The following is a 26639-nucleotide window of genomic DNA, read 5'->3' as shown; positions in this document are numbered from 1 at the left end:
CACCGTTTTGATCCAAGGAGTTGTGTTCTTTTATTCTGAGGTGTGTGTCTAGGGCAGGTGGGGTTGTGAATGCTTTTCACAGATTACAGTTGTTGCCCCACGTTGTACAGTCCCTTAATAACGCAAGGATTTAATGTCAATAAGTAGCCGTGTTCGTCGTACAAAGAGGAGAGTGATTGTGTGAGAGAAGGATTGATTGACTGAGAAAGAAAGGGTTCAACACCTTTCTTATCTCCTTTCTCCTGAGACACTTTGTCCTGGAAGCCACTATGACAAGCGGCGGGAACGAGAGGAGGAGAGAGAGGGTTATGGACAGGGAGAGTATTGACCCCGAGATCGTTTTGTGGAAAACTTTTCCCAGATACAAATCGCAAACTTCACTGGGGAACCTCTACATTTTGAGTATATTCACGTAATGTTCTGGCGCAGCCACAATCCGTCTTGTAAATAGAGCTACAGTACACATCACCACTACAAGCGATACAGACCATACAAAGCAAGTCTCACGCACATCTCTATTTACAGTAACACCAGTAGCCAGCAGAGGCGGATCACCATTTTACGGTGGGTTTTAAGGCGGTACAAGAGGTTGTCGAGAGAGAGAGAGAGAGAGAGAGAGAGAGGTGAGAAAAGGTGACTGATGTGCATGTCTCCAATTCCCCATGTGCATTCTCCTGTGCTTCTAAAACCTGGCCTTACTTTACCTCTCTGACTGTGCATAATACAGAGGCTGTGAGTGTGTGTGTGTGTGTGTGTGTGTGTGTGTGTGTGTGCATCATCCACTAATAACAGCCTTGCATGGACTTACCAAAATGTGCAATGCACTTGAAAACTCGACAGCAATAGGAACACACACACACACACACACACAAAGGCTGTACCCTAGCCCTGTTTTTAGGACTCGAACTTCGTCAGGAATTTTCGAGCGAACATCCTAACCATTCGTTTCTAATTAATGAAGTGTCTCACAGACAGTGTATTTGAGTAGGCTAGTCGTTAAGCAGCAGGAGGACGTTTGGTATAGCAGCTCAACCAAACCAAAACAAATGTCCAACACAGATAAAAGTAATTACTCACCTACTGCTGCAGGTTCCATAAGTAATCCCAGTGTTGTTCAAGATGCATGGTTTTCATATTGTAAATAATTATGGTCACGTGGTTTAGCGTGGTTTAACTGTCTCAGCTGTTGGTGCGCAAATGCCTTTGATCTACCGCGCAGAAAACATTTTGACGACATATGCCCACTGGCGCACTGGTTGTGTGCCCCCCCGATTATTAATAACATCTAAACACAACATGAACATAGTACTCTTATTATGCATATCGCATTCTCGCAGAGATATATTTTCGAGTTAAAAAAGGGAAACAAATATTTTAAAAAAACGAATGGTTCAAGCCCATTCATTAAGATTTGAGTGCCAACCCTAATGAGCGAACCTCGAATGTTCGGGGACAGCTAACGCGCGCGCACACACACGCGCGTGCACGCACGCGCACACACACACACACAGTAGGTAATTATATGCATGTTGGTTCCAACTTCTACAGATTGAAGCAAGTCACCCATCGCAATGAATTGATGAATGGTGTCATATGTGGAATTATGGTATGTGTGATATGTGAGCTTACCATTACCATAATCATTCCAAATTCAAGGGCTTTCGGATAGAAATGAAACAAGACTCCAGTCATTTTCAGTTAGAGCACTGCAGAGGCCGTGTGTCTGTAACTGTGACAAGCTGATGGTCGTTAGCGTCGGTACCCAGGCTTTCATTTTCGTCTGCGCAAAAAAATGAAAGCATGGGGAAGCGCATTGGCCGCTCTGGTCTAGAAGTGGGAGTCAACCCTTCCGGGTGGGCGTCGCTCCAAATGATGTGACGTAGTGCAGCACTAGGGGGGAGAGGAGGGACAAGGGCTGACGGACAGATCGGTGAACCAATCAGGGCGCGCGCAAATCTCATGCGCGACCTGCCCCTCTAGACCAGAAACCCGTTAGCTCAGGCTAGATGGTCGTTGACGCTTTAATGCATCAAGGAAGGCAATTAAATCTGCACTGTCAAATAGGTCTACATCTATTCTAGGATCTTAAATAAACGTTGTGAAAATGTGGTAGTGCGTTGTGACTTTGATTTAAAAGTTTTAATACAAATATTTCCAATGGCATCGAAATGTAAGGTTGTAAGTATACGCTTATCGCCATCGGTGTCGCGAGGATGAGGTGGTACTTGGGACAATGTATCCCCTACAAGGGGTACCTGGGTCTAACCCCTGGTCTACAGTATAATATACTGAAGAACTGAAGACAGCAAGCCAAGCCGTCATCCTCCATATATATTATTATATTATATATGGGAGGATGTAGCTCTTCATTGTAGGGTTGCGATATGTGACCAAAGTTAATAGCACAGGCAGACTCTTCACATACTAGAGCATGTCTGAAATAAGTGTCAGAGCTGAAATCTAAATATGAAATAAATGCTTAAACATGTAGCTATGTGTAATGTTAGAGACCACAGAAGTGAACCTTTCAAGGCCTGTTTTCTCAACTCGCTGTTTTCCGCAAGACATTACTCTATAAGCCATATCTCCAAAACTGGTGGGTCAAACTGAACAACCAATATCTCCAATATCTCAACCAATATATCTAGCTATAGCTATGATTCCCTGCTTTCATATGACATGAAAAGACGAAAATTAAAAAAATTCCAATGGCAGCCCCTCAGTCAAATTTAGTCAAAGCAAAGCAAAGTTCTTTGTTTACCCAGGGTGAATGGACTAAGCTCGAGATGCTTGTTTACAGCCAGACCCTGCTCATAGAACATTTCATGGTAGGGGTTCAATGCCTTGCTCAAGGGCACTTCAGCGGTGGTAATTTTAACGTGCCGGTCCGGGGATTCGAACTGGCGACCTTCCAATAACAAGACCGCTCCGCAAACCATTCGGCCACCGCTGCCTAAAGTCACATATTATGATCTATGCTTGCTGATCATTTATGCTCCACCTAAAATATGATTTTAATGGTTGAAAACGTAGGTATCGTAATATTACTTTATTAATATGAAAATTATTATTATTATATTGCGGCGGCCTTAAAGTCACTAGGTTTTTATTCTCTACATTTCAGGGTCCCAATGGGCTATTCTTGGCATTGGCCCCATGTCAGTGCGGTTGGGGCTGCAAGGTTTACAGTTTGAGATTGGGAATTGTACCAGAGAAAACATTTTCATATGTATGAGCGTGAGGGTGTGTGTGTGTGACTCACAGGGGGCTCTGCGTAGGGGACCGCCTCCCCTGTAATGTCTCCCTGTATGAGTGTGTGTGTGTGTGTGTGTGACTCACAGGGGGCTCTGCGTAGGGGACCGCCTCCCCTGTAATGTCTCCCTGTATGAGCGTGTATGTGTGTGTGTGACTCACAGGGGGCTCTGCGTAGGGGACCGCCTCCCCTGTAATGTCTCCCTGTATGAGTGTGTGTGTGTGTGTGTGTGTGTGTGTGTGTGTGTGTGTGACTCACAGGGGGCTCTGCGTAGGGGACCGCCTCCCCTGTAATGTCTCCCTGTATGAGCGTGTATGTGTGTGTGTGACTCACAGGGGGCTCTGCGTAGGGGACCGCCTCTCCTGTAATGTCTCCCTGTATGAGCGTGTGTGTGTGTGTGTGTGTGTGTGACTCACAGGGGGCTCTGCGTAGGGGACCGCCTCCCCTGTAATGTCTCCCTGTATGAGCGTGTATGTGTGTGTGTGACTCACAGGGGGCTCTGCGTAGGGGACCGCCTCCCCTGTAATGTCTCCCTGTATGAGCGTGTATGTGTGTGTGTGACTCACAGGGGGCTCTGCGTAGGGGACCGCCTCTCCTGTAATGTCTCCCTGTATGAGCGTGTGTGTGTGTGTGTGTGTGTGTGTGACTCACCGGGGGCTCTGTGTAGGGGATCGCCACCCCTGCGCGACGGTAGAGCCCGGCTAGCCTTTTGAGTGACAGCTCATCCAAATCCGCTCCCTCCTTCAGTATCTGTTCATGAAGAGCTTTGGCTGATGCCAGGTCGTTATCCAGATCTGAGAGACGCCAGGAAGAGACACAACGAGTCAGCAAATCAGGAAATCAATTGGGAACCATTTCAGATTGTGTGTTTATTTCTCGTGTGCATGTACTGTAATACACTTTTTTATCATGCCGATTTCAGGATAGGCATGGGAAGAGAGTGGCTCCAATTTTGGATCTCGTGTGGCATCTATGACATACTTTATGACTCCAAATTATGGACACGGTTTCAGCCCCATACATATTTCAGAAAATGAGACCTTGTTATTTCATTATTTGTATTTCAGGACCATTCAAACAAGTCATACAGTATACAATAGTGAAGACCCTTATCTAATGGTCGTTTTTACTCAATATATCCGTCTATGCATGCAGCACACCGTCTTTGTGCATGCATGCGTATGAAGGACATATCTGAATCTGAAGAACAGAATCTGAATAACTTTGTTATTTTCATTGGTTGTTATGTCGCAACGCCATGGCCTACGCTACATATCAGGAAAGTTTGTTGTGTGATTTCGTTGCCAGATTGCTCACTTGCTGGCAGTCAGGATGGGCTGCAACTCCACAGCAAATGGTGGATGCTTTTTCATGTTTAGCTATGATTAAAATGTTCTTCTCTTCCTGGTAGTGCAAGGCTAAAGAACAGTAACAACTAAATATTTTTGAACTTGTGTGTTCCTGTCTGAACCATGGCTCTACATAAAGAATAAAGCACATAAACCCTCTATTACCTAGTAAACTTGACCAGAACTGTACTTGAGCTCCACTTTTTTCCTTCTACACCAAATCTCGGAAAATAGCTACAAGCACCAGGAGGGGGTGGGGCGGAGGTGAGCGGGCGGGTTCGACATATGCCCTTGCTGGGCTGCATTCAAGACACTTGCCTTGTGTCTGACACCTGACTTGTGTCTGAACACAGCTTTGATGGATGTGTTCTGCCCCCTCCCCCCCATCAAACAAAATGTTTGGTCAAACCATAAGGGCTTCCATTGGAAATGCATTGGAGCAGCCATTAAACACAGACACAAGACAAACACAAGACAGGGGTCTTGAATGTGTGAACGCAGCCCAGTAAGGGCATATGCCGACCCCACCCCCTCCTGGTGCTGCGGCCATCTTGGATCCTTAACACAATATAAACAAATGGAGAGGGGTGGGGACGAGAAAGGCCCTTATTGTTGTATTAATTAATATCTTGCAATATGTGAGGTATAGCACGAGTAGTTTGTAAAGAGTGAGAGATAAAGATGAGATGGGTGGGGACAAAATAACAAAAGCAGAAATAACAAAAGAACAGAGGGGAACGGTACAGAGGAGAACAGATGCTGACCGGACGGTTAGCTAACACTAATTAAATAGTCATGTTAACTTTCTGTACAGAGAAAAGATGGAAGATGGAAGAGTTGGTGTTGGTGAGGAAATAAGAGGAGATGGAGATGAACTAGGAGAAAGAAGACAACAGAAGCATTGTGAGACAAGAGGAGGTGGAGGAGGGTGGCAGAAGGACAAGAAGCAAGGGACATAGAAGGGAGAGAGGTGAAGAACAGAGTGGCGGAGCGTGTTACGATTAGCACGCTAGGCTAGCCAGGACGGCCAACTCATTAGAGGACATGTGTTCTTTTAACCCTGAATGTCTGTCTGTTCGGCTGCAAAGACACAGACACACACACGCCTTGCTCTGATGCATTTTTTATCCTGTCGCTAATGACAATTTAGCCACAGGCCAGCGAGCCGATCACTGCACCACTCTGTCTAGTGCACAAGATCTCGCCAGGCCCAGAGTGTTTCTTACCGTAGCATTTCATCATGTATGTGTTTTGAGAGTCCTTCTCTGTGCAATCTGGAAATAGGCTAAAAAGGCTCTTGACCTTGTCCACCTGCATGCCATATACAGCAAAACACACAAAGACATATAGTAAGGAACATAAATGCATACACAATGCATCTAATATCATATATAAAAGTTCACACACTGCATACCATGTGTGTCGTGTGTGTATGTGTAGCTATTTGTTTAAAAAATTTGGCAGCCTGTGACACAAACACAGACTGGTTGTTAGAGGGGCTTCAACAAGTAAGGAAGCCCAAAAAAGACAAAAAGGATGGCAAAGCATCGTGATGTCTCTGCTACATTATATGGCAGAGACGCTGTTACTTATACCTAGGGTTGTCCCGATCGGATCGGGTGATCGGAAATCGAGGCCGATCACGTCATTTTCAAATGATCGGAATGGGAACCAAAAAATGGGATCAGGACATCACTAGTATCAATAATATATCCATATCATGATATTAGACTGGAAATTGTCTGTGATTTGGGATGTTGTACTATTGTGATATGGCATAAACGTGTTCTATAAAATATAAATATCGGATCGGGAAAAATCGGTATCGGCAGATGCTCAAAATCAAATGATCGGGATCGGATCAGGAGCAAAAAAATATCCCTACTTATAATTTATACCCATAGAGTACTGAGTGACATGCCTATTGTATCATGAAAACATATAGTATGCCATGATTTTGTATGTACTGTAACCTTACTGTACCTATAATATAAATGGTAGAAATAAATGTGTGTGCGCTCGTGCATATATGACACAATGCACATCAGTGGAGGTCAAAGAATAGACAGTATGTCGTAGAACCACGTAACAGGGAAGTGTCAGCTTAGAGAAAGTTGCATTTCTTGTAAAAAGAGCTCAAAATTAGATTAGGATTAGATCACTGATTTATGAACCATCACACAATAATCCTCAAAATAATGAATAATGAACAGCAATTCAAAATGTGTTTGAAGAGAGGCAAGATGTAGTCATGTACTGTATGCAGAAGAAATCAAAGGTCTGTTTTACCTGTCCAGGTTTCTTGGACAGTTTAGTTACGTAGGAGAGAATCTTGGACTTCTGTTCAGCCACTGCGTTACAGCGCTACGGCAGACGGGGGGGGGACAAAAGACATGCGACTGTCACAACGAGGCCTGACATTGATCAAATGGGTTATTTTTTATAGCAAAGAACCCTCCAACATCTTTGCCATTGACATACATAAGCGCACGCGCGCACGCACACGCACACGCACACGCGCGCACACACACACACACACACACACACACACACACACACACACACACACACACACACACACACACACACACACACACACACACACACACACTTGCTGACTTAATAAGTGGGTCAGAAACACAACTCCTGGTTTCTTTAGGAATTATAATACATATAATTAATATACAGCACCACTCACTTCAAAAAGCATAATTATCTACACTTAGTCGCATAAAGGGCCACCAATCTAGCACTTAGTTGAAATCTAAATATACCCAAAGCTTTTCATTGGGTGATTTGGGCCTGCACCACTTCCTGACATTACCAATTAACACAAACCAGGAAGTGAGATAATGACAGCGAGTTATGAGTTAGAGAGATTGAGGAGAGGGAGAGTTGGAAAGAGAGAAACATTAGATAGATGAGTAACAAGCTTAGTATGCGACTTAAATTTTAAGTGCAGAGAAAATGGCTCCAGAAGCCATTTTCTCTGCACTCAGTCCACATAATGATGTACAGTATATTCAAACACGACACCATACTACACACTGTGTACCTTTTCTGCTAGACATTTTAACTCAGATCTGTATGGCGATGCAGCAGCAGCAGCAGCAGCAGCAGCAGCATGCATGTGCCACTAGCCCCCTACGATCGGGAGCATTTATGCATGTGTTTTGAGTGCACGTACCGTAGCGTACGTACGGTATGTGTGTGTTGCATGGAAGTTGCAGTGTGCTAAGCCAGTGAGTGGGTGAGAACAGAGAGGCCTTGTGTGTTTCCTTTCCTCTGGGCTGAGAAGCAATGAGGTCACATTACTAGCCGGTCGTGAACTGACGTGTTTCACTTCTTCTCCCACTCTTGCAGAATTAAAAAGGGGCAAGGCTTGCTAGGCTTTTAACAGTCTCACTCACACAAATGCATGCACGCGAGCGCACACGCACTCACTACATAGTCACTCGGTGGCAGAATGGCTTTGGTACAATCAGGTAATTAGACAAAAACTATGCCACTTCACTCAACCCCCCTCGCTCTTACATCCATTCCCTCTCCTCCCCCCTGATCTCTCTCTCTGCTAGACCGAACACTCCAAAAAGGCCAGGGCCGATCGGGGGTACTTTCTCCGCTACACACACCACTGCATAAGAGCTACATCCGTTCCCCAATGCCCCCCCCCCCCCCCCCCCCCAGTATCCGCCTTGCCGCTTTTTACTATTCTATGTTTCTGTTCACATTCCAATGGCTGAATGGCTCTCTCTCATTCCACTCTCCCACTGGACAGGTTTGCCTGTCATTATTATCATCTGTGTAGCTAGTTAGTTAGAAGCTTTTCAGAGTTCCTTTTGGCCCCCCGTCTTAATTTATAATGGGACAGAAGGAACGAGCCGGGTTGTCACCCCGCAGTGACCTGGACTGGTGGTTTAGGGGGTGGGGGAGTGAGGTGGTGGACCATGACGAGTTACAAACCAGAATCTACTGGTCGGTACTGGTTGAGTCCACAGATCCTGAACAAAAACGTGTGCAGTCATTTGAGGACCGTTTCTATTCATCTTCACTTCACTTCTTTAATGTACGTGTTCTTTGTCACATAAGAACGGCAGAAGTACGTCAGACCATTATTTCATTTTGTTTCATTTTCTTGTACTGCACACGTTTTCCCTTCCAAGACCAACATTTATAATCTTATCTACAGATGTGAAAAGTGACAGGAAGCAAAGAGCAGACTGCAGTACAGACCGAGTCTAATGGTGGACATTTATTTAATTAGTGATGAAGATGAGAGCAGGGCCAAGTCATGTATACATGTTCATTAGCATGCATGCTAGTCAGATATGCCTGTTTAATGATTGAGACCTATGATGACTCACGAGGTCAGGGAGGGAGCAGTCCCCATGTCTGTCTACACTATGTGACCTCCAGGTAAAAACACATGAACCCTACCGTACCTATTCTGGGCATGGCATAATAATAGGCAAACATTCGGCAAAAATAGCAGATCGGCAAGTTCGTTGTAGTGATCTTGTAGATCGGAATAGAGATTTGGTGTAGGGGGGAAAAAGGAGGGGACCAAGAATAGGTACATAGGGTTTAACCCATTTAGGCCTGACGTCGAAATAAATGAAAAGTCTTCTGAAAGAATATATATTCAAAGATTTGTGCTACATTTTCACGATTTTTCAAAAATTGCAGACCTACAAGCTCGTAGATCTGCTATTTTTCAATAGCTAAATAATGCTTAGTTAAAACACCAAAACGGGTTCCCGTCCAGAATGGGTTCTTTTGCTGTTTATTAGAAAAAATTAACGGTATTTGACAATACTTTTCTTTCCCCATCTTCATAAAGAGATCCATTTAGTTCCTTTTGAAATAGTGATGAATGGTGGTCAGCAACAGCAGCTAAGTAACATATCCACGCTCATTAGCATGCATGCCAGTCTGAAACACAGCTAAATGATTGATAGACGGAGCGAGAGCGACAATCAACCAGGAGATTCCTGGTGGACGGTTTGCGGTGGACCGAAGGCAAGCCATGTCTCTCATCCGTCTGTCCTCGCCTGGTTTCCCTCTCTCTCTCTCCATCTCTCCAATGCCTTCCGCTCATCCATCCATCTAGTGTTCTCTTTCCTGTCTCTGACTCATCTAAGCTGGTACATATTCACATCCCCAGAGCCGAACACAGAGTCATGGAGCTGCACTTGATGAAGCGTGATCACATTAAGTAAAGTGGCAGCAGGCCAATTTCACACAGCCTACCCGGTGGTGGTGTGGTGTGGTGTGGTGGGAAGTATCCCCCTCCGCTTTTACTATGAATGAGAGGGATATGCATCTGGATAAATAAGTCAACTAGAGGAAGGCTAGATGGATGGTACTATACACACAGACACAGAAGTGGCACGCATGAGTTATTTTCCCTGTGCTTTTCAGAGGCTTATCTTGCCATTCCATCTGAAGTTTAATTGAATCCTGACCGTGTACAAATGTAATTGTTACATTTTGTACACTCTCTCCGAGTTATAAATGGATGAATTAACACTGAAGCGTCAGTAACAGCGAGACACGTTCTGTGCGATGAAGATAAACCTTTGTGGTCTCTGTGTTCTCCGAGTGGCAAACCTGGCCACTAAATATATTTTGGGTATATCTCACCAGCACTCCATCATCACTCTGGATTCTGGAATGCAGGAATGCACACACTACAGTAGGCACACCATATCCCAAATGAAGTGGGGATTGTTTTGGGGTTTATATCCAAAGAGCTTTGCCCAAACGGTTAATGAGTAAATAGCACTGACTGTAGTTTTGAAACTTCAGTCCTACAGTTTCTGGAACCGTGAGCTGGTTTTAGTTTAACATTCAATACAACAGTATGACGTCTGAATATAATGTTCTCCACACACACACACACACAAACTTAAGGCATATACTGTAGACGGATAGTAAGGACACACTTACAGCTAGCAGGAACTTTGCATCCTCTATTTTGTCCATCTCAAATAGCGCCAGGAAGAGGTCTGTGTTTGGCCTGTAGCAGGCGAAGTGATTGGCTAGGCGCTCCGCCATAGCACTCACTGCAACACACACACACACACACACACACACACACACACACACACACACACACACACACACACACACACACACACACACACACACACACACACACACACACACACACACACACACACACACACACACACACACACACACACACACTTAATGAAAATGAATAGGATCACTGTGGTGGTATGGTACAAGCATACCATGTTTTTATTTTCATTCCACTCATTTCAGTATGGTATGAAAATCAAATCGCATAGACTTGAAACTTGTTTGAAATACTCAAAATATGAGTATGAATAGGTTACTTTATCATTGAGTTTTAAACCATTGTAAAGCGCAGATTAATTAGCATTTGGAAACAGTCCCCGGAGAAAAGGCCAATTTACAAAATGAATAATATGTCTATGACTTATTAAAAAAGCATTTGAAATCTTCCAGGTTCCATGACTATAAACTGTAAAACTGGATGGTCTATGGTTGTATATTCTGTTGGTGGGTCTTACGTTTGTCCAAGGCCTGATCGTGGTTCTCCTCCAGGACCTTTCTGAAGACGTAGGACATGCTGGGGAACAAGCTCTCTGGAGCCGTGTAGACGGCCTCCAAAACCTCCACGGCAGAATCCACGTCACCCCTGGAGGGCAAAAGGAAAACATATCTCACCAACTTAATCCATTTTGGGCGGGAACCCCTTTTGGTGTTTTAAACATCATGTTATAATTTAGCTATTGAAAAATAGCAGATCTACAAGCTCATAGTGCGCCACCAAGTGGCGCGCTACGAGCTTGTAGGTCTGCTATTTTTGAAAAAACGTGAAAATGTGGCCCAAATCTTTGAATATATATTCTTTCAGAGTGAACATTTTTAACTCAAATCTTTGCTTCTGAGGGGTTCCTGGAACAACATATTTTCAGATGGGGGTCGGCGGCCAAATACAGATAATTTTCGGCGAAATATTGAGCACCACTGATAAAGAAACACGTATTTCAGAAAACGGTCAGCATTTAGAAGACATTTTTTTAATTTCGACGTCAGGCCTAAATGGGTTAAGGGGCTGCTAAATGACCAAGAGACATGCCAAAGGAAAAGTGGCGTGTCAGATATTTCACATACAGTACAATACCAGTAAGACGCCCTGAGGGCGAGAATCCCTCAGCCCTCTGAGTAGTACTAGCGGTGTGACTCTGCCTTTGCTCTGTGAATCTGCACTTTGGCACAGTAAGTGAAAACATACTCCGATCCCTTTTTTCCACATTTCCTTCCTTTATTTTACTAACAGTTTGTCTTAATTGTCTTCTGTCTGTTTTTATACTCTGGGCCAATTTACTGTCTACAGGCAGAGCTCAGTGACACACTTTCAGACTGTCTTTCTGAAACTGAACAAAGAGCCAGCAGACTATTGCCATCACCTGAGCCATCAAAACAGCTCAAGTGATCTCATAGCTCCGCCCTCCCTTTTAAAAGCTAACTAGAGGTACCCCAGTCTTACTCTGAGTAGCGGTGTGACTCTGCCTTTGCTCTGTGAATCTGCACTTTGGCACAGTAAGTGGAAACATACTCCGATCCTTTTTTCTGCATTTCCTTTCTTTACACTTCTGAGCTTTCTTAGTTCCTTTCCTTTGAGCAGTTTGAAAATGCTAATACCTGATTTTCTGCCTGGATCTTTGAGAGATTTGTGTGAAACGTTCTACACACAATCTATGGACCATTATCTGAAATCCCAGTTGAAGAGAAGTTTGTACGTGAAAACATGAACAGCGAACACACTGTAGTAATGGATAGTGCCAAAATAAGGACATTATTGTCATCAAAAACACAACTGATTGTGTCCAGATGACTCAGTAGGTGGAGCTCTTTCCTTTCCCCCGTCTGCCTGCCTTGTGCTAACCACACTAGTGTCTGACTCACGGCTGGTTGAATCTCGTTCTTTATCGAACAAATCACACAGGCTGACTACTATAGCCTAGTGCCCAATCCAAAGACCGGGACATCCAGACACATCCAGCGAAGGAGGCCGTCTCCTAGGGTTTTGTATCAACTTACTTCTTACTTCCTATTATTATTAAGGGACCAAGAAGTCCCGAACCTGACCTTTAGATCACCCTCCATTTTGAATTATATGAAAAACAGTTCAAATCTATCTCCTCCCAGAATCTTTGATCAAAATGCACGAAAACTTCTACACGTGAACTTTGGACCTATACGGACAAGAAAGATCGTAGTACATTTTTTTAAGTGAAACAAGTTTTTTATAAGCCAATGAAAATAGCTGTTTTGTGAAAATTCTTCTTCTGCCCCTAATACATACCGTACATGCAGTGTCATATGCTTATGACATTTTACAGTATGGTAGAGGGTCTTGCCAAATAGCACTGAAACCAGTCTTACTGCAATAGACCAAAGGAATAGCAATTTTTTGAAAATGAAAACTTTGAACAGGCATAACTCATGCCTCGTTTGGCCAAAAGTCATGGCACTTGTTTCCACATGTTCCTTGACTCATGTGGAACACATCTGTCACTTTGATCAGTAAGCTCCGCCATTATGAGCAGTTTGAAAAATAAGCACACACATAATTGTCATCAAAAACACTGAATGATTTTACTGTTAACGATGACACAACTGATTGTGTCCAGATGACTCAGTCACAATCTTCTTTTTCTCAAGTTCAGTCTTGCGACCAGGCATGAATCGGGTTTCAGGACAATGCACCTTGTCTTAAGCTGTCGGTCAGCTGAGCTTACATTAAATAGCCATTCTAGGTGTAATGTTTTCTTTACACCCCCTCTCCACTCGTGCAACAGTCTAACGCGCACCCCCCCCCCCCCACACACACACACACACACACACACACACACACACACACACACACACACACACACACACACACACACACACACACACACACACACACACACACACACACACACACACACACACACACACACACACACACACACACACACACACACACACACACACACACACACACACACACACTCCGCACAGTGCTTTTCTGCTGATGCTGCTGCCTCAACCAAACAGGACCTGGGCGGCAAATCTCTGCAAACCTGAAACACATCTATCTGGCAACCCGGCTTAGCTAATAACACTTAACACTCCTCTTCCTCTTCTCCCCCACCTCCTCCTCCTCCTCCTCCTCTGCCACCAGCCGTTATGAATATTTAACGAATAGTGTAAGTGTATGTGTGTCTATGTGCGTCTGTGTTGGGGACGTATCCAGCTGATTGTTGCGACTGGGGACGTCTGAATAATTTAGCGAGGGTGGGAGGGAGGCTCTAAATGTGGCGCTCAGTTTTCCGGTGGCCCTGCTTGTTTTGTCTTTTACCGCCCCGGCTCTTAAGCAGTCAGCTCGACTCAGGCGCGCCAGGGACGCACGTGTCACAGCTGCTCAGGGCTACCGCTCCCAGAGGTCAGGGTTCAAGACGACAAGCGCTCATTTCCCCCCGCCCCACCCACCGGTGGCCAATCGGGCGTGAGGCCGTCCACCCTTTATCTTATTTCATTTCTCAGTCTCTATTTTCTGCTGTCCGTTTTGAGTCTGTGTGTGCGGTAGTGCTGATCGGTGCTAATGTAGGGCGATGAAAGTTTGATGCGCTGCCCGCTTTAAAAATGTGTTCACTTGCTTTTTGAGACGAGATGAAGGCGACACCGAGGATTGGCGGTAGAGAAGAGAGCATTTTGCTATTTGTTGTTTTAACACATTAAGGACAGAATGTATGAATAATCCTATTACGCTTGTGTTAGTATGCAGTAGTGTGTTACGATGGTCTTGCTCACAAGCACGTTGCCTGGTAATGCGTTATACCGACTGTTGGGTTTCAGCTTAAGTGCGGTGACTATGATGTTCTATATGGACTGTGTACAATCTTTTATACTTCAGTGATCAATTATTTTTGCTCATTAGAGCCAATTATAAGAACTTCTGTCTTATCCTCGTTCAGTTGGAGAAAGTTCTCACTCATCCAGCATTTAATGTTGGACAGACAGGATAGCAGTGGGTCAAGGGCAGAGGGGTCATCAGGGGCTACGGAAAGATACAGCTGCGTATCGTCCGCATAGAAGTGGTAATTCACTCCGAGGGCGCTAATGAGTTCTCCCAGCGGCAATATATAGAGGGAGAACAATAGAGGACCAAGGATTGAGCCCTGTGGAATACCGGAATCAATATTGTGCGTGTCCGATACAAAGTCGGCTAGGCTGACAAAATAGCTTCTTCCTGATAAGTACGAGGAGAACCAGGATAAGGCCGTGCCTGAGAGGCCTATCAAGTGCTCGAGACGTTGTAATAAAATTGAGTGATCAATTGTATCGAAAGCGGCCGTTAAGTCCAGGAGTAGTAGAACGGACACATGTTTCTTGTCGGCGGATACCCTGAGATCATCGATTACTTTTACAAGTGCCGTTTCAGTGCTGTGCCCTTTTCTGAAACCGGATTGAAATTTATTATGTATATTATTGTTCTGCAGAAAATTGTCTAGTTGGAGAAAGATGATTTTTTCTATTACCTTGCCCAGAAAGGGGAGATTGGAAATTGGTCTGTAATTTCCCAACACAGAGGGATCAAGGTTATTTTTCTTAAGTAGTGGCTTAACTACAGCCGTCTTCAGTGAGTCAGAAAAGTTGCCTGATTGTAAGGAGCCGTTTACAATTTGCAGGATTTCTCCAAGTACACACTCTAGCACCTCTTTGAGGAAGGGGGTGGGAATACCGTCCAGTGAACATGTGGATGAGGACATCTGCATTATGGTCTTGCGGAGTTCCTCTTCCTCGACTGTATGGAAAGACGCCAGGCTTCCCCTAGGGCGAACAATATTTAAAAGCGAGGCAACATTTGCTGTGTTTGCAGCAGCTACATTTATGATGCCAGCTCGAATGTTATTGATTTTGGCATCAAAAAAGGATGCAAACTCGTTGCACTTAGCAGTAGAGGCGGGAAATGATTGCTTGTAAGACTGGGGAGGGTTTAGTACATGTTCAATAGTGGAAAATAGTACTTTTGCATTTTTCTTGTTCTTAACTCTTTGAGAGTTTCATGGATTTCTATATAGTTTTTAGACTTCTCTATGGCAGAATGGCGTTTTTGAATGATTTATTGAAAATTCTCTGTTGTGAATGTGTGACAACGAAAGACCTTCAGAGAAAGCTTGGCTTGTCTGCTTCCAGGAAAAAAATGAACTGAGTTGATAAAATGTTTAGTTGTGGTGTTGGAAGCCATTTAAAAGAGCCTGCATTTACACTGGGTAGTGTTTCTAGGACAACAAAAAAAGTTATGACCGGTTGAAGTTTTATTTTCTAAATAACTTTTTTTCTGCTGGGCGTACATAGCCATGCAATATCTAATTTTAAAGGGTGAGTTGTCTAGTTCAATTAAAATAAAATAAAAAGTTTCTCACATGTACCACTGTAGATATTTTGCCATCTATAAATAGCATGGTCAGTCATGATCAATCTGACCTATCCAGCTAAAAGTCCCCCTAGCTCTGAAATGGAACATCATATAAACTCAATTCTTTTTTGGTGTAAAATTAGACATTCTAACGCACATTTTGATATATACCATGTTTACATAGTCTTACCAGTACCGTGTCTATTCATGCATGTATCTCAAAAACCTGTTGTGAAGAAACAGTTTTGATAAAAAACTCATCCAAGGACATTGTTTTGATATGACTTTGTGCCCATGATATGTATCAAAATATAGACTTGAATGTATACTGTATTATAACAAAAAAATTGGGTTCTTACCATCTACCGTTACAGAGTAAATCACAGTTGAAACTCGCTTAGTCAAACCATAAACCTCAGACTAGTGAACAAAATAGCCATGACAGGTCTAACTCATTGTAAAAGCTTGTCTTTTATTTTTTATGACTACTAACATAATACAATTATAATAAATATTACAGAAAATAAATAGGCCTACATACAAAACAGTTGTCCCCAAACTCCCCAGTGTCCCCAAACCACTGCATTCCAGTTGTTCTTGACGGTGTGTGTGTGTGTAGGCTAAATTAAAAAAAAAACAACAACTGAAATGAATGAATGCATCCGGTTCAGTGTCGGAGAACTCCATCGCAGTCTTGACTCTTCGTCTTCATCATCATCATCATCATCATCATCCTCCTCCTCCGATGCCAGTTCTAAATATATAAAAATAAACATTTAGCTGTAGTCAGCCCGGCCAATAGCCAGTTGGGGGGGGGGGGGACGTAGGCTATCTGACATCATCGTCATCATCATCATCACACGGAGACACACTAAACAATGTACAATCATGATTGTATACAATATACAATGAATGCAATTATCATGCAAGCTCAGACGTCAATGAAACGTCATACAGATCTTATATAATACGCTACTGTTAGCTTCACTCCCCGTCCCCCCTCCGATCCTTGTAGCAACGTCATCATAACCACGCGTTGCTTCAGTAAACGATGCATGTTTGTTCTCCGTCTTTGTAGACAGTAAATAAAAGGAGCGAACATTACTCTAAAGATCAGATCGCCTATAAGGCACGCTACAATATAAAATACTTGTACTGCCATGCGTGCATGCCTGCTACGATACATTTGTACTGCACCAACCAACCCCCCCCTCCAGCCCTTAGCCAGCACCAATGCACCGACCAACACCATTAGCCAGCACCTTCGGTGCTGGCTAATGGCTGGGGGCCATCGTGGTGAGTCATTCTGGCGTCATGATCTGACTAGTAGTAGTAATTATCCAAGCATCTATTTGTAGCGATCATCTTATGATTTCTGATCACTATAGAAGGGCATTTTCTACAATAAGATTACCTCAAAACATTCCGGGTTGATCGTCTTCTTCAATGGTTTCCCGGTATAGCTCATCGGACGACGATGGGGAGACAATGAAAAAAGGAGGGAGGGAGCAGCGAGTCTCGCTGTAAGCACTGGACCAGGGCTACTCCGCCTGGAGAAGGCGACTGGGACGCGTATGGATCAATACTACTACCACAAAACTCGCTCAAATAAATAGTACTGCTTTCAACTTTTTCTGCTAGAAAATCGCTCGGGCGAGACGGCAAACAGGCAAAACAATGAAAACTATGAAGACTCCCTCTGCCCCCACTGTTTACAGGGGGTGGGCCCAGCTTCCAATGGCAACACGTACACGTGTGTCACGTGACACGGGTTTTCTGGGTAATGTAGTTGGAATATAAGCTCAGGAATTTAAACAGCGCTTCGGAGCATATTAATATGTTTAGATTCATCAAAAACTGTGAAGACGCCAATTGGCGTCATTGATCATTTACGGAATTCTGATGAAGACGCCAATTGGCGTCTTTCATCTTCTAAGGGTTAACAATTATGGCCGAGAAATATGCCTGCCTAGCCAAGCGCAAAGCTCTGTTGTAGGCAGCTGTTGAGATCTTAAGAGTCTCTAGATTGATCGTGTTTTAATTTTTTCTCCAGACACGCTCTGTTCTGCGACAGTGTGTCTTAAGTGAGCGTGTATGCTCATTTATCCAAGGTGTTATTCTGGAGTTGCATTTCTTTTTGGTTTTTAACGGAGCCACTATATTAAGGGCAGATTCTACTTTGGAATTAAATTGTTGGACCATATCATTCACTGAGGGAGTGACCAGTGATGGGGGAGCAGGTGTGAGATGACGGGAAAAAGCAGTGGCGGTGGATGTGTTAAAAAAACGTTTTTTTATAGTATATTCTGTGTTGTTTTTTTCTAAAGCCGTAATAGTCATATTAAAACATAGCAAGTAATGATCCGATAACTCAGGCCTTTCAATGGTCCTATCAATCCTAATATTCAGGTTTCTGCTCATGACCAGGTCAAGGGTATGGCCATGGTTATGAGTAGGCCCAACAACATGCTGAATAAAATCGAAAGAATTTAATAGTTGTAGGAAGTCCATAGCCACGCTGTCTGAGGCATTGTCCACGTGCAAATTGCAGTCACCTATAATCATTGTTTTATCATAGTTTGTGGAACAAATAGATAAAAGCTCTGACAATTCGGTTAAAAACAGGGCTTTACTTGATTTAGGAGGACGATAAATACTAATTAATGGCACAGAGGATTGACTCTCCAGTGTAGTGGCCTGGTACTCAAAAGATAAAAAATTGCCGAGGGCTAAAGGTTTGATTTTTAAAGTGTCAGAGAAGGCTCCCCAGGCGGGCTCACTAACTACTCAGCTATGTCCGCCCCCGACTGCGTACTGCCGGGGCGTAGACACACAAAGAGGTCTTACCTCCTGATGTGTGCGAGGGCCGTGTTGTTGTGGAACAGCATACTGGACACTGTGAGGGTAGAGCCCAGGGCTTTGGTCAGGGAGGCCACCTCCTGGATGGCGGCTGCGTCAGCTTCAGGACCCTGGGCCAGGGTCTGGACCAGTCGGGAGATGGCGAGCTGGCTGGGCACCTGGTCTGCCTGCAGCATGGACTTGAGCGTCGCCATGCCCTCTGGAGGACAGGGAGAGGTTAGGAAGACCACCGTTTCCCAAACACTGGGTTTTGTGGGACCCATTTGTAGGTCGCGGACCAGTTGTTATATGGGTTGTGAGTAAATATCTCTTTACAAAGATGTCCAAAGAAGGTTCTCAGTTTTTCATGAATTAGTAGTTTAAAGTTTTTTCAAAATGGACTAAATCAATTAGTCTAACCATCAATTTGTATTTGAATCATGATTAGTTCAATTAACTGTGTGTGTGTGTGTGTGTGTGTGTGTGTGTGTGTGTGTGTGTGTGTGTGTGTGTGTGTGTGTGTGTGTGTGTGTGTGTGTGTGTGTGTGTGTGTGTGTGTGTGTGTGTGAGAGAGAGAGATTGAGAATGTTAGTGAGTTTATTACCTTTTGTTTGGCCTTTCTTGCAGTGTGTGAGAATGAGCAAGTTGTTGGCGTTGTCATTGAGCTGAAAACCTGAGACACGAGACACAGCCCTGGGAGAGAGAGGGAGAGAAAGACATGTTGTTTGGATACAGAAGGTCACCCTTAACAGTCCACACACCACAAAGATCTTATGCTTGCAAAAGTAAAGTGAATGGATATACTGAAACTGCACATGGTGGACAATCTTGTTACGGCTGCAAGCTTTGTTAAAGACAAATTGTTGATTAAGCTCATATGCTAAGATCAAACAGACGAAAGGACAGACGAAAGGAGCAAATTTGGTTGAGCCCCTGACATTGAGCGCTTGACTTGTTGTAGAAGTGTGTGTTGTGTTGTTCTGGCCCTGTGTGTGTGTGTGTGTGTGTGTGTGTGTGTGTGTGTGTGTGTGTGTGTGTGTGTGTGTGTGTGTGTGTGTGTGTTTTATCAGGGACAGACGCGGTGAATGCTGCGGTGCTGAAGCCTAAGGAGCATCCTCCTCATGACTTCTTCCATCTATTATTCTCTTCCCTCTCCACTAGAACCTCAATCACGCCATCCTATTTTTTCCCCCTTTTCTTTCTAATACAGTCCCGCCCCTACCACGGATTAAGCCGTCCGCTCAATTGAGCATCAGGGCTGTCGCCAATCCTTATTATCGCCGCAGTGTCTCTCTCTGGCCAACGATTTGCAGTGGAGACTTTAGCAGTGAGGGTTTAAGTTTTAAGTTTCAGAGAAAGATCTGTTGGAAGTCTCACTTCTCCACACTCACTGCCATTTTTCTTTTCCTTTTTTCCGGTTTGGCTATTCTTTTTCTTGTTGGCCCCTCTGTAGAACTTTGGCCCTAGAAGTGTACCATCAATGGTCTCAACTCAATCACCCTCCCTACGCTCTCTCATCATCATCGATCTTTGCAAATCTCTTAATCTTGGCATCACCCGCTGATCAATTCTGTACAGATTACCCGAAAATAAACACAATTAATGTTTAATTCTTCATTAACCTCATGCGTCTTCACTCACACATGAGGTTGGTCCTCCCCCCATCTCATCCACCCTGGGGGGCAGGTTCAGTGGAACATGGAGGTAAAAACAATACGAAAGATTTGTAAATTGTACGAAATAAAAACTGCCAAGGGAGAGATGGAAAGAAGAGGCAAGGATGAGTAGAAAGTGGAGGCAAAGGAGATAATTGAAAAAGAAAGAGACATAAAGAAACATAGAGAAAGGGGATTACTTAAAAAGATCAGGGGTTTCTCACTAAGCTCAGATCTCTAATTCCTCTGTCTGTCTGTCTGTCCATTTGTCCATCGGCTAAAGCCCTGATATGTCCCGCGGTAGTAACACAACACAGTAACACACACGATACATTACTAATCAGAGGAAGACTGACATTTTGCCGCAAAGTCATCAGCTTCTCGGAAAACCAAAATTAATCTGTGTGTGTGTGTGTGTGTGTGTGTGTGTGTGTGTGTGTGTGTGTGTGTGTGTGTGTGTGTGTGTAGGGGCTTAGTGAGGACTGCTGTTCACATCCAGAAGACGGTCTGGGCCGTTTGGGTCAACACACAATCAGTGTGTAATCCTAGTCTTAGCCTGAAGTGAGCCATCACAAAAAACAGAGGGGAAAGCAGGGGAAAGTAGATACGAAAGTCTATGACTCTATGCTGTTATGTTTAGAAGCACTGTCACTGAAGAAAAGATTGCACAGGATGCCTAGACATTTAAAATTGTTCTGTACATTTTTTGCCCACGTTTGTGTTTGCTCTTGATGCAGCATTCCAGAAACCTGAAATAAGCTTACAAAATATATAGAAAAAAATAAAATAAAAAAGAAGACATTTTGAATTTTTCAATAGATCGTTTGACATCTACTTTATTTTATATGACAAATGTTGGGCACATCATTTTATTCAGGGTTTGGCACCATTGTAATTGATTTAGCATGAAGAATTAAAACAAACGTCTTGAACTCTAGATGTGAGGGCTGCGTAGTGGCTTGAACTCTAGATGCGAGGGCTGCGTAGTGGCTTGAACTCTAGATGCGAGGGCTGCGTAGTGGCTTGAACTCTAGATGTGAGGGCTGCGTAGTGGCTTGAACTCTAGATGCGAGGGCTGCGTAGTGGCTTGAACTCTAGATGTGATGTACAGTAGATGCAACCGATTTGGTGAAATTTGTTCACTCTCAAGAGAGTAACACTGAGGATTTGGAATGTGGAATGTTGGTATCATACCAACAGGGTTAAGAGCACAGAGCACATGGTGGTGCCGAGTCACTCACATGTCTCATATCATACCAACAGGGGTTAAGACAAGAGTATAGAGCACATGGTGGTGCCGAGTCACTCACATGTCTTTCACCTGCATGGCCTCCTCCAGGCTTCCCGCAGCCATTAGCGAGCGGATCAGGATGTCATAAGCGAAAGCATTCACAGCCACCCCTTTTTGGTCAGCGTCTTTCAGCACCCCATAGGCATCTGTAGAAAAAGTAAAGTAATTAAAAGTCAAAATTTTTAATGACAAAATAGGAAAGACACTCGAAAAAAGCAATAATGGTGAAATTAAATTAGGACCAACAGCTAGTGACAATTCAAGTTTCTGAGGGGCGCTAGCCCCTCCTATGCACAGTTTGTGTGTATGTGTGTCTGCCTGTCTATCTGTCTGTTTGAGCACAGAATGTGATGAATGATGATGTATGAAGATAAGAACGCCCTTCACTTCACACAAGTGTGATTTTTGTTTTAACCCCTTGCCAGCCTTTTTCATTAGGCCTATCGCACCCCATTTCTTTTTTTCCCCGTATACCACTGGTTAGTGGGTTAATGGTCACTCACCTTTGGCCTTTTTCTTCTTACACAGCGTCACCATGCGTGTTGTGTGGTATGTTCCTGCTCTGTCGCGGGTGGGGTCAGCCGGGGCGGGGTCAGCCACAGCCATCCTACTGCTGGGGGCTTCCGTCAGCACCTGGACCTCCTCCTTGGTGGAGACGTCTGCATACCACGTCTGTTGAACACACACGCACGTACAACATTGTTGTATCTGTGTTGATTGGTGGTTCTCTCTGTGTGTGTGTGTGTGTGTGTGTGTGTGTGTGTGTGTGTGTGTGTGTGTGTGTGTGTGTGTGTGTGTGTGTGTGTGTGACAGTACAATAATGCTGGAGCGGGCATGGCTCCCATGTAGCTACAATGGGAGGGGGGTTAAGCTGTACTGGCTGGGGGCAAATTAGGACTGGCACCCCAGGGGAAGAGGAGAGAGAGAGAGTGTGTGTGTGTGTGTGTGTGTGTGTGTGTGTGTGTGTGTGTGTGTGTGTGTGTGTGTGTGTGTGTGTGTGTGTGTGTGTGTGTGTGTGCGTGCGTGTGCGTGCGTGCGTGCTCGTCGTAATGGGGGTGACAACACCATGGCCCCAGGAGTCACCGAGTTCATTGCCCCAGGCAACAGTCTTCACTTCCTTTCCCATCATGCTTCAGGCTATGAGAACACTCACACGCCTGCGCCCGCGCCCACACGCACACACACACATACACACGCGCCCACACACACACAGACATGCACACACACCAACTAGGGCTGCAACTATAGACAATTTTCTTAGCAATTATTCTATTGAATACTTTTTCGATTCATTGAGAGAAGTGCTTTTTTGATCAATGAATCGATGTGGAAATATTGATGGATAAATACATAGATTTTTTTCAAATAATTGTGAGTATAAATTAGGCATAAGCACTTAAACCACATATTAACCTGGGGGTACCCCAGGGCTCTCTACTGGGTCCACTACTAGTATTGCCCTCAAAACAAATCTCTACGCTGAAAATAGGTGTTCAAAGCTCACAACGCATTGCATTACCACACATTGTGAGGTTTTAGATTTGAAATTTGGAATGGTTGCTCCAGAATAGGGATGCCAGAGGCAGCCATATGGTTGGCATTTAACTACTGGACAAATTAGTCTGGCATTATAGATCCCTGCCTAATTCCTCTGAGCAGCATCTGACTGACTAGTGACTACACATCAGAGTTTACACCCACATGTAAAAGAACAGATGCGTCAGATCAGCACACCAACTGGCTGAAATGTGGTTATCATAGGATGAGATCTTTGAATTTGTTATTGGCTGTCCTGTAGAGATATTACTGTTTTTTATTTTATTTTTTTACCTCTAAAGGGTAGCCTCTGACCACGCGTATATCTATTTTGCGTCCGAGCATAGGCATAGTAACGCCCCGCCTGCCTCCGATTGGCCTACCGACACTGCCCGCCCTGACTGTCCACTGAGGTGGACATAAACTAATATTGTTTATGCCGTTTGCTTTGATGGAATAATTTATTGAACATGTACGCCGTAATATGATGTGATTTGGGTGTGTTCTAAATAAAGTGTTTACGGTTGATTATTGTGTAATTTATTTGTATGTGTAAACATGAAACATTATTGCACTGTAAAAATGTCTATTTTCCCTTGATCTTTATCTTTTTTAGTATAATAGTAGTTTACTATAATTATATAAATACATGATAATCAACACTAACACTTTATTTAGAACACACCCAAATCAAATCATAGTACAACACACACGTGTCTTCAATCAATTATTCAATCAAAGCAAACGGCATAAACAATATTAGTTTGCCTCTTCTACAAAAATAAAACTTACGTTAAGTTAGCTAACAAGGCTGCATTCTGTCACGCGTGCCAAGCTGTCATTCTCTTGTATTATTTCCCACCGCGGAGTAACCTCGCATATCGGAGGACAGTCAAGACGGGCAGTGTCGGTAGGCCAATCAGAGGCAGGCGGGGCGTTACCATGTCTATGCTCGGACGCAAAATAGATATACGCTCTGACCACTGTTCTCTACCAGGCTATGTACATGTTTTAAAATTATTTCCTTATTTTTGAGGGGCGCTAGCCCCTTGAGTGTGCGTGTGAATTTTAGCGATGATTTGATTGGCTGATCACCCCATAGCGATTTGATTGGCTGAGCAAAGTATATATTGAGGATAAAAAGTGGGGGCAGAAAATTGAAGATGCTAATTGTGATTGGCCGGAATAACATTAACACAATCAGTGCCGGAAGTCCTTCAAAATAGGAGCTCTGGGGTGCCGGAACCACATGGCCGCTTTTACTCGGAAACCCACGACCCGGAAACAATCCACTAAAAAAAGTTTACTTTACATAGCTAGCTTACATTGCGATCGTTTTAATTTATACGATATATGATCCAAAAAGCGTTCATATTTTGCGGGAGAGACGGATGAGGAGCAGAAATGAAGCGATCCGTTCAACACCACGGAGAGCGCCCTGGATTAGGAGAGACGAGTCATTCTAAGCTTCTAAGTCAATGGTAAGCTAACAATTGCCTGGAGTGTAGCATACGGTAGCCGAAAGGCGAACTGACAAATACAAAAAAGGAAAAAAAATCAGAATATTCTTACCTCGCCCCGTATCATTGAGGATGCGCTAGGACGTCTGAGGACGTCGGATGCACCCCTCGGTTCGATTCCCTAGGACGTGTGGGCACGTCGGATGGACGAAACCAGTTAAAGTGAAGACTCCAATTGTGATTGGCCAGAATGTGATAATGTATGATGATAAGAGTGCCCCTACTTCACATAAGTGTGATCTCTTTACCTCAGGCACCTCGAAGGGCACCTCCTGACCGTTGCTCTTCAGGATGTCAGCCAGTAGGAGCAGGGTCCTCTCCCTGGGAATCACATTCTCTTCCTGCATCTTAGTCCATGTCGCCTCTGCCTTTTGGAAGTTGTTTGTCTCCTCTGACATTGACAGGGAAAAAAAACAGGAGCATCAGTGAGCATCACTTGTAACTACAAAACTCAACCAATCAAAACCACCGTGAGGTGACAGGGTCTTCATGTTTTTCACATCTCGTGCACATATTGTATCTTTGCATAATATAATAACCAGTATAAGGATAACCAAGACCCCTTCATGTGTGGGATGGCAGCTGATGTGCACTGAGGTGTGTGTAGTGCATCAGTTACACTGAGGTGTGTGTAGTGCATCAGTTACACTGAGGTGTGTGTAGTGCATCAGTTACACTGAGGTGTGTGTAGTGCATCAGTTACACTGAGGTGTGTGTAGTGCATCAGTTACACTGAGGTGTGTGTAGTGCATCAGTTACACTGAGGTGTGTGTAGTGCATCAGTTACACTGAGGTGTGTGTAGTGCATCAGTTACACTGAGGTGTGTGTAGTGCATCAGTTACACTGAGGTGTGTGTAGTGCATCAGTTACACTGAGGTGTGTGTAGTGCATCAGTTACACTGAGGTGTGTGTAGTGCATCAGTTACACTGAGGTGTGTGTAGTGCATCAGTTACACTGAGGTGTGTGTAGTGCATCAGTTACACTGAGGTGTGTGTAGTGCATCAGTTACACTGAGGTGTGTGTAGTGCATCAGTTACAAACCAAGCTACCTTATGAGTGGCTTTTGAGCTCCGTACAACCAACCAGTGTATATAGTTGTGGTTGAACAGTCTCCGTCAATTGCATATGTGGGCCAGTGCGCACCACACACACACACACACACACAGTAATTTCCAACATGTGCTTCCTGCTGAGAGACAGCAATCAGCACTCTAATCTGCTCAACTGTGTGAGTCCCTTGGCTACGCTGTAATTTAGGAAACACGGTAACTAGTGTGTGTGTGCGCGTGTGTGTGTGCGTGTATGGGAGAAGGTAAAAATGGGCTGACAATCAGCTTTAACACTTCAATCATTGGGGTAACCCTCTCTACTGCAATCACACCATGTTTCCTGCACTGGCTGACTCCATTCACTCTCACTTACATACTGCGCACACGCACGCGCACGCACGCACACACAATTATGATGTCACATGGGATGTATTGTTTCTTATAATTAAGTACAGAAACAAGTAAGACGCACGAACGCGGGAAGCGAACACAGCTCTTAAATTGCAATAACAACAATTAGAATAAATTACGTCCTTTTTTTGTACGTTTTCTTTTTTTTAAGTTCTTTTTTTGAAAGTTTTTTAGAAAGTTTTCTACTGTGCGTGCGTGTGTGAGTGTTTTTTTGTGTGATACAGCTGCGCCCTCTGGTGGCGGGCGGGTGGTGTCACAGCGTGACACACAC

The 26639-nt window shown here is 44.1% G+C and overlaps 1 protein-coding gene across 2 annotated transcripts in view; it reads right to left on the bottom strand.

Annotated features, from left to right (window-relative positions):
- The window catches only part of LOC306931387 (leucine-rich PPR motif-containing protein, mitochondrial-like), an 85756-nt gene that overhangs the window by 826 nt on the left and 58291 nt on the right, over positions 1 to 26639 (bottom strand). For both annotated transcript variants that reach the window (XM_079512766.1, XM_079512765.1), the window contains 11 exons: positions 25155 to 25297; positions 24959 to 25027; positions 22354 to 22522; positions 21870 to 21996; positions 19509 to 19597; positions 18914 to 19124; positions 11163 to 11290; positions 10552 to 10667; positions 6892 to 6966; positions 5829 to 5913; positions 3905 to 4047 (listed from right to left, as the gene is read on the bottom strand). In XM_079512766.1, the coding sequence (XP_079368892.1) occupies positions 3905 to 4047; positions 5829 to 5913; positions 6892 to 6966; positions 10552 to 10667; positions 11163 to 11290; positions 18914 to 19124; positions 19509 to 19597; positions 21870 to 21996; positions 22354 to 22522; positions 24959 to 25027; positions 25155 to 25297 (1355 nt within the window). The remainder of the gene's footprint in view (positions 1 to 3904; positions 4048 to 5828; positions 5914 to 6891; positions 6967 to 10551; positions 10668 to 11162; positions 11291 to 18913; positions 19125 to 19508; positions 19598 to 21869; positions 21997 to 22353; positions 22523 to 24958; positions 25028 to 25154; positions 25298 to 26639) is intronic.

Source organism: Electrona antarctica (assembly GCF_951216825.1).
Source record: "Electrona antarctica genome assembly, chromosome: 10".
Classification (NCBI taxonomy): Eukaryota; Metazoa; Chordata; class Actinopteri; order Myctophiformes; family Myctophidae; genus Electrona; species Electrona antarctica.
The sequence above is the reverse complement of the archived record's forward strand: the minus strand, read 5'-3'. Positions and strand labels throughout refer to the sequence as shown.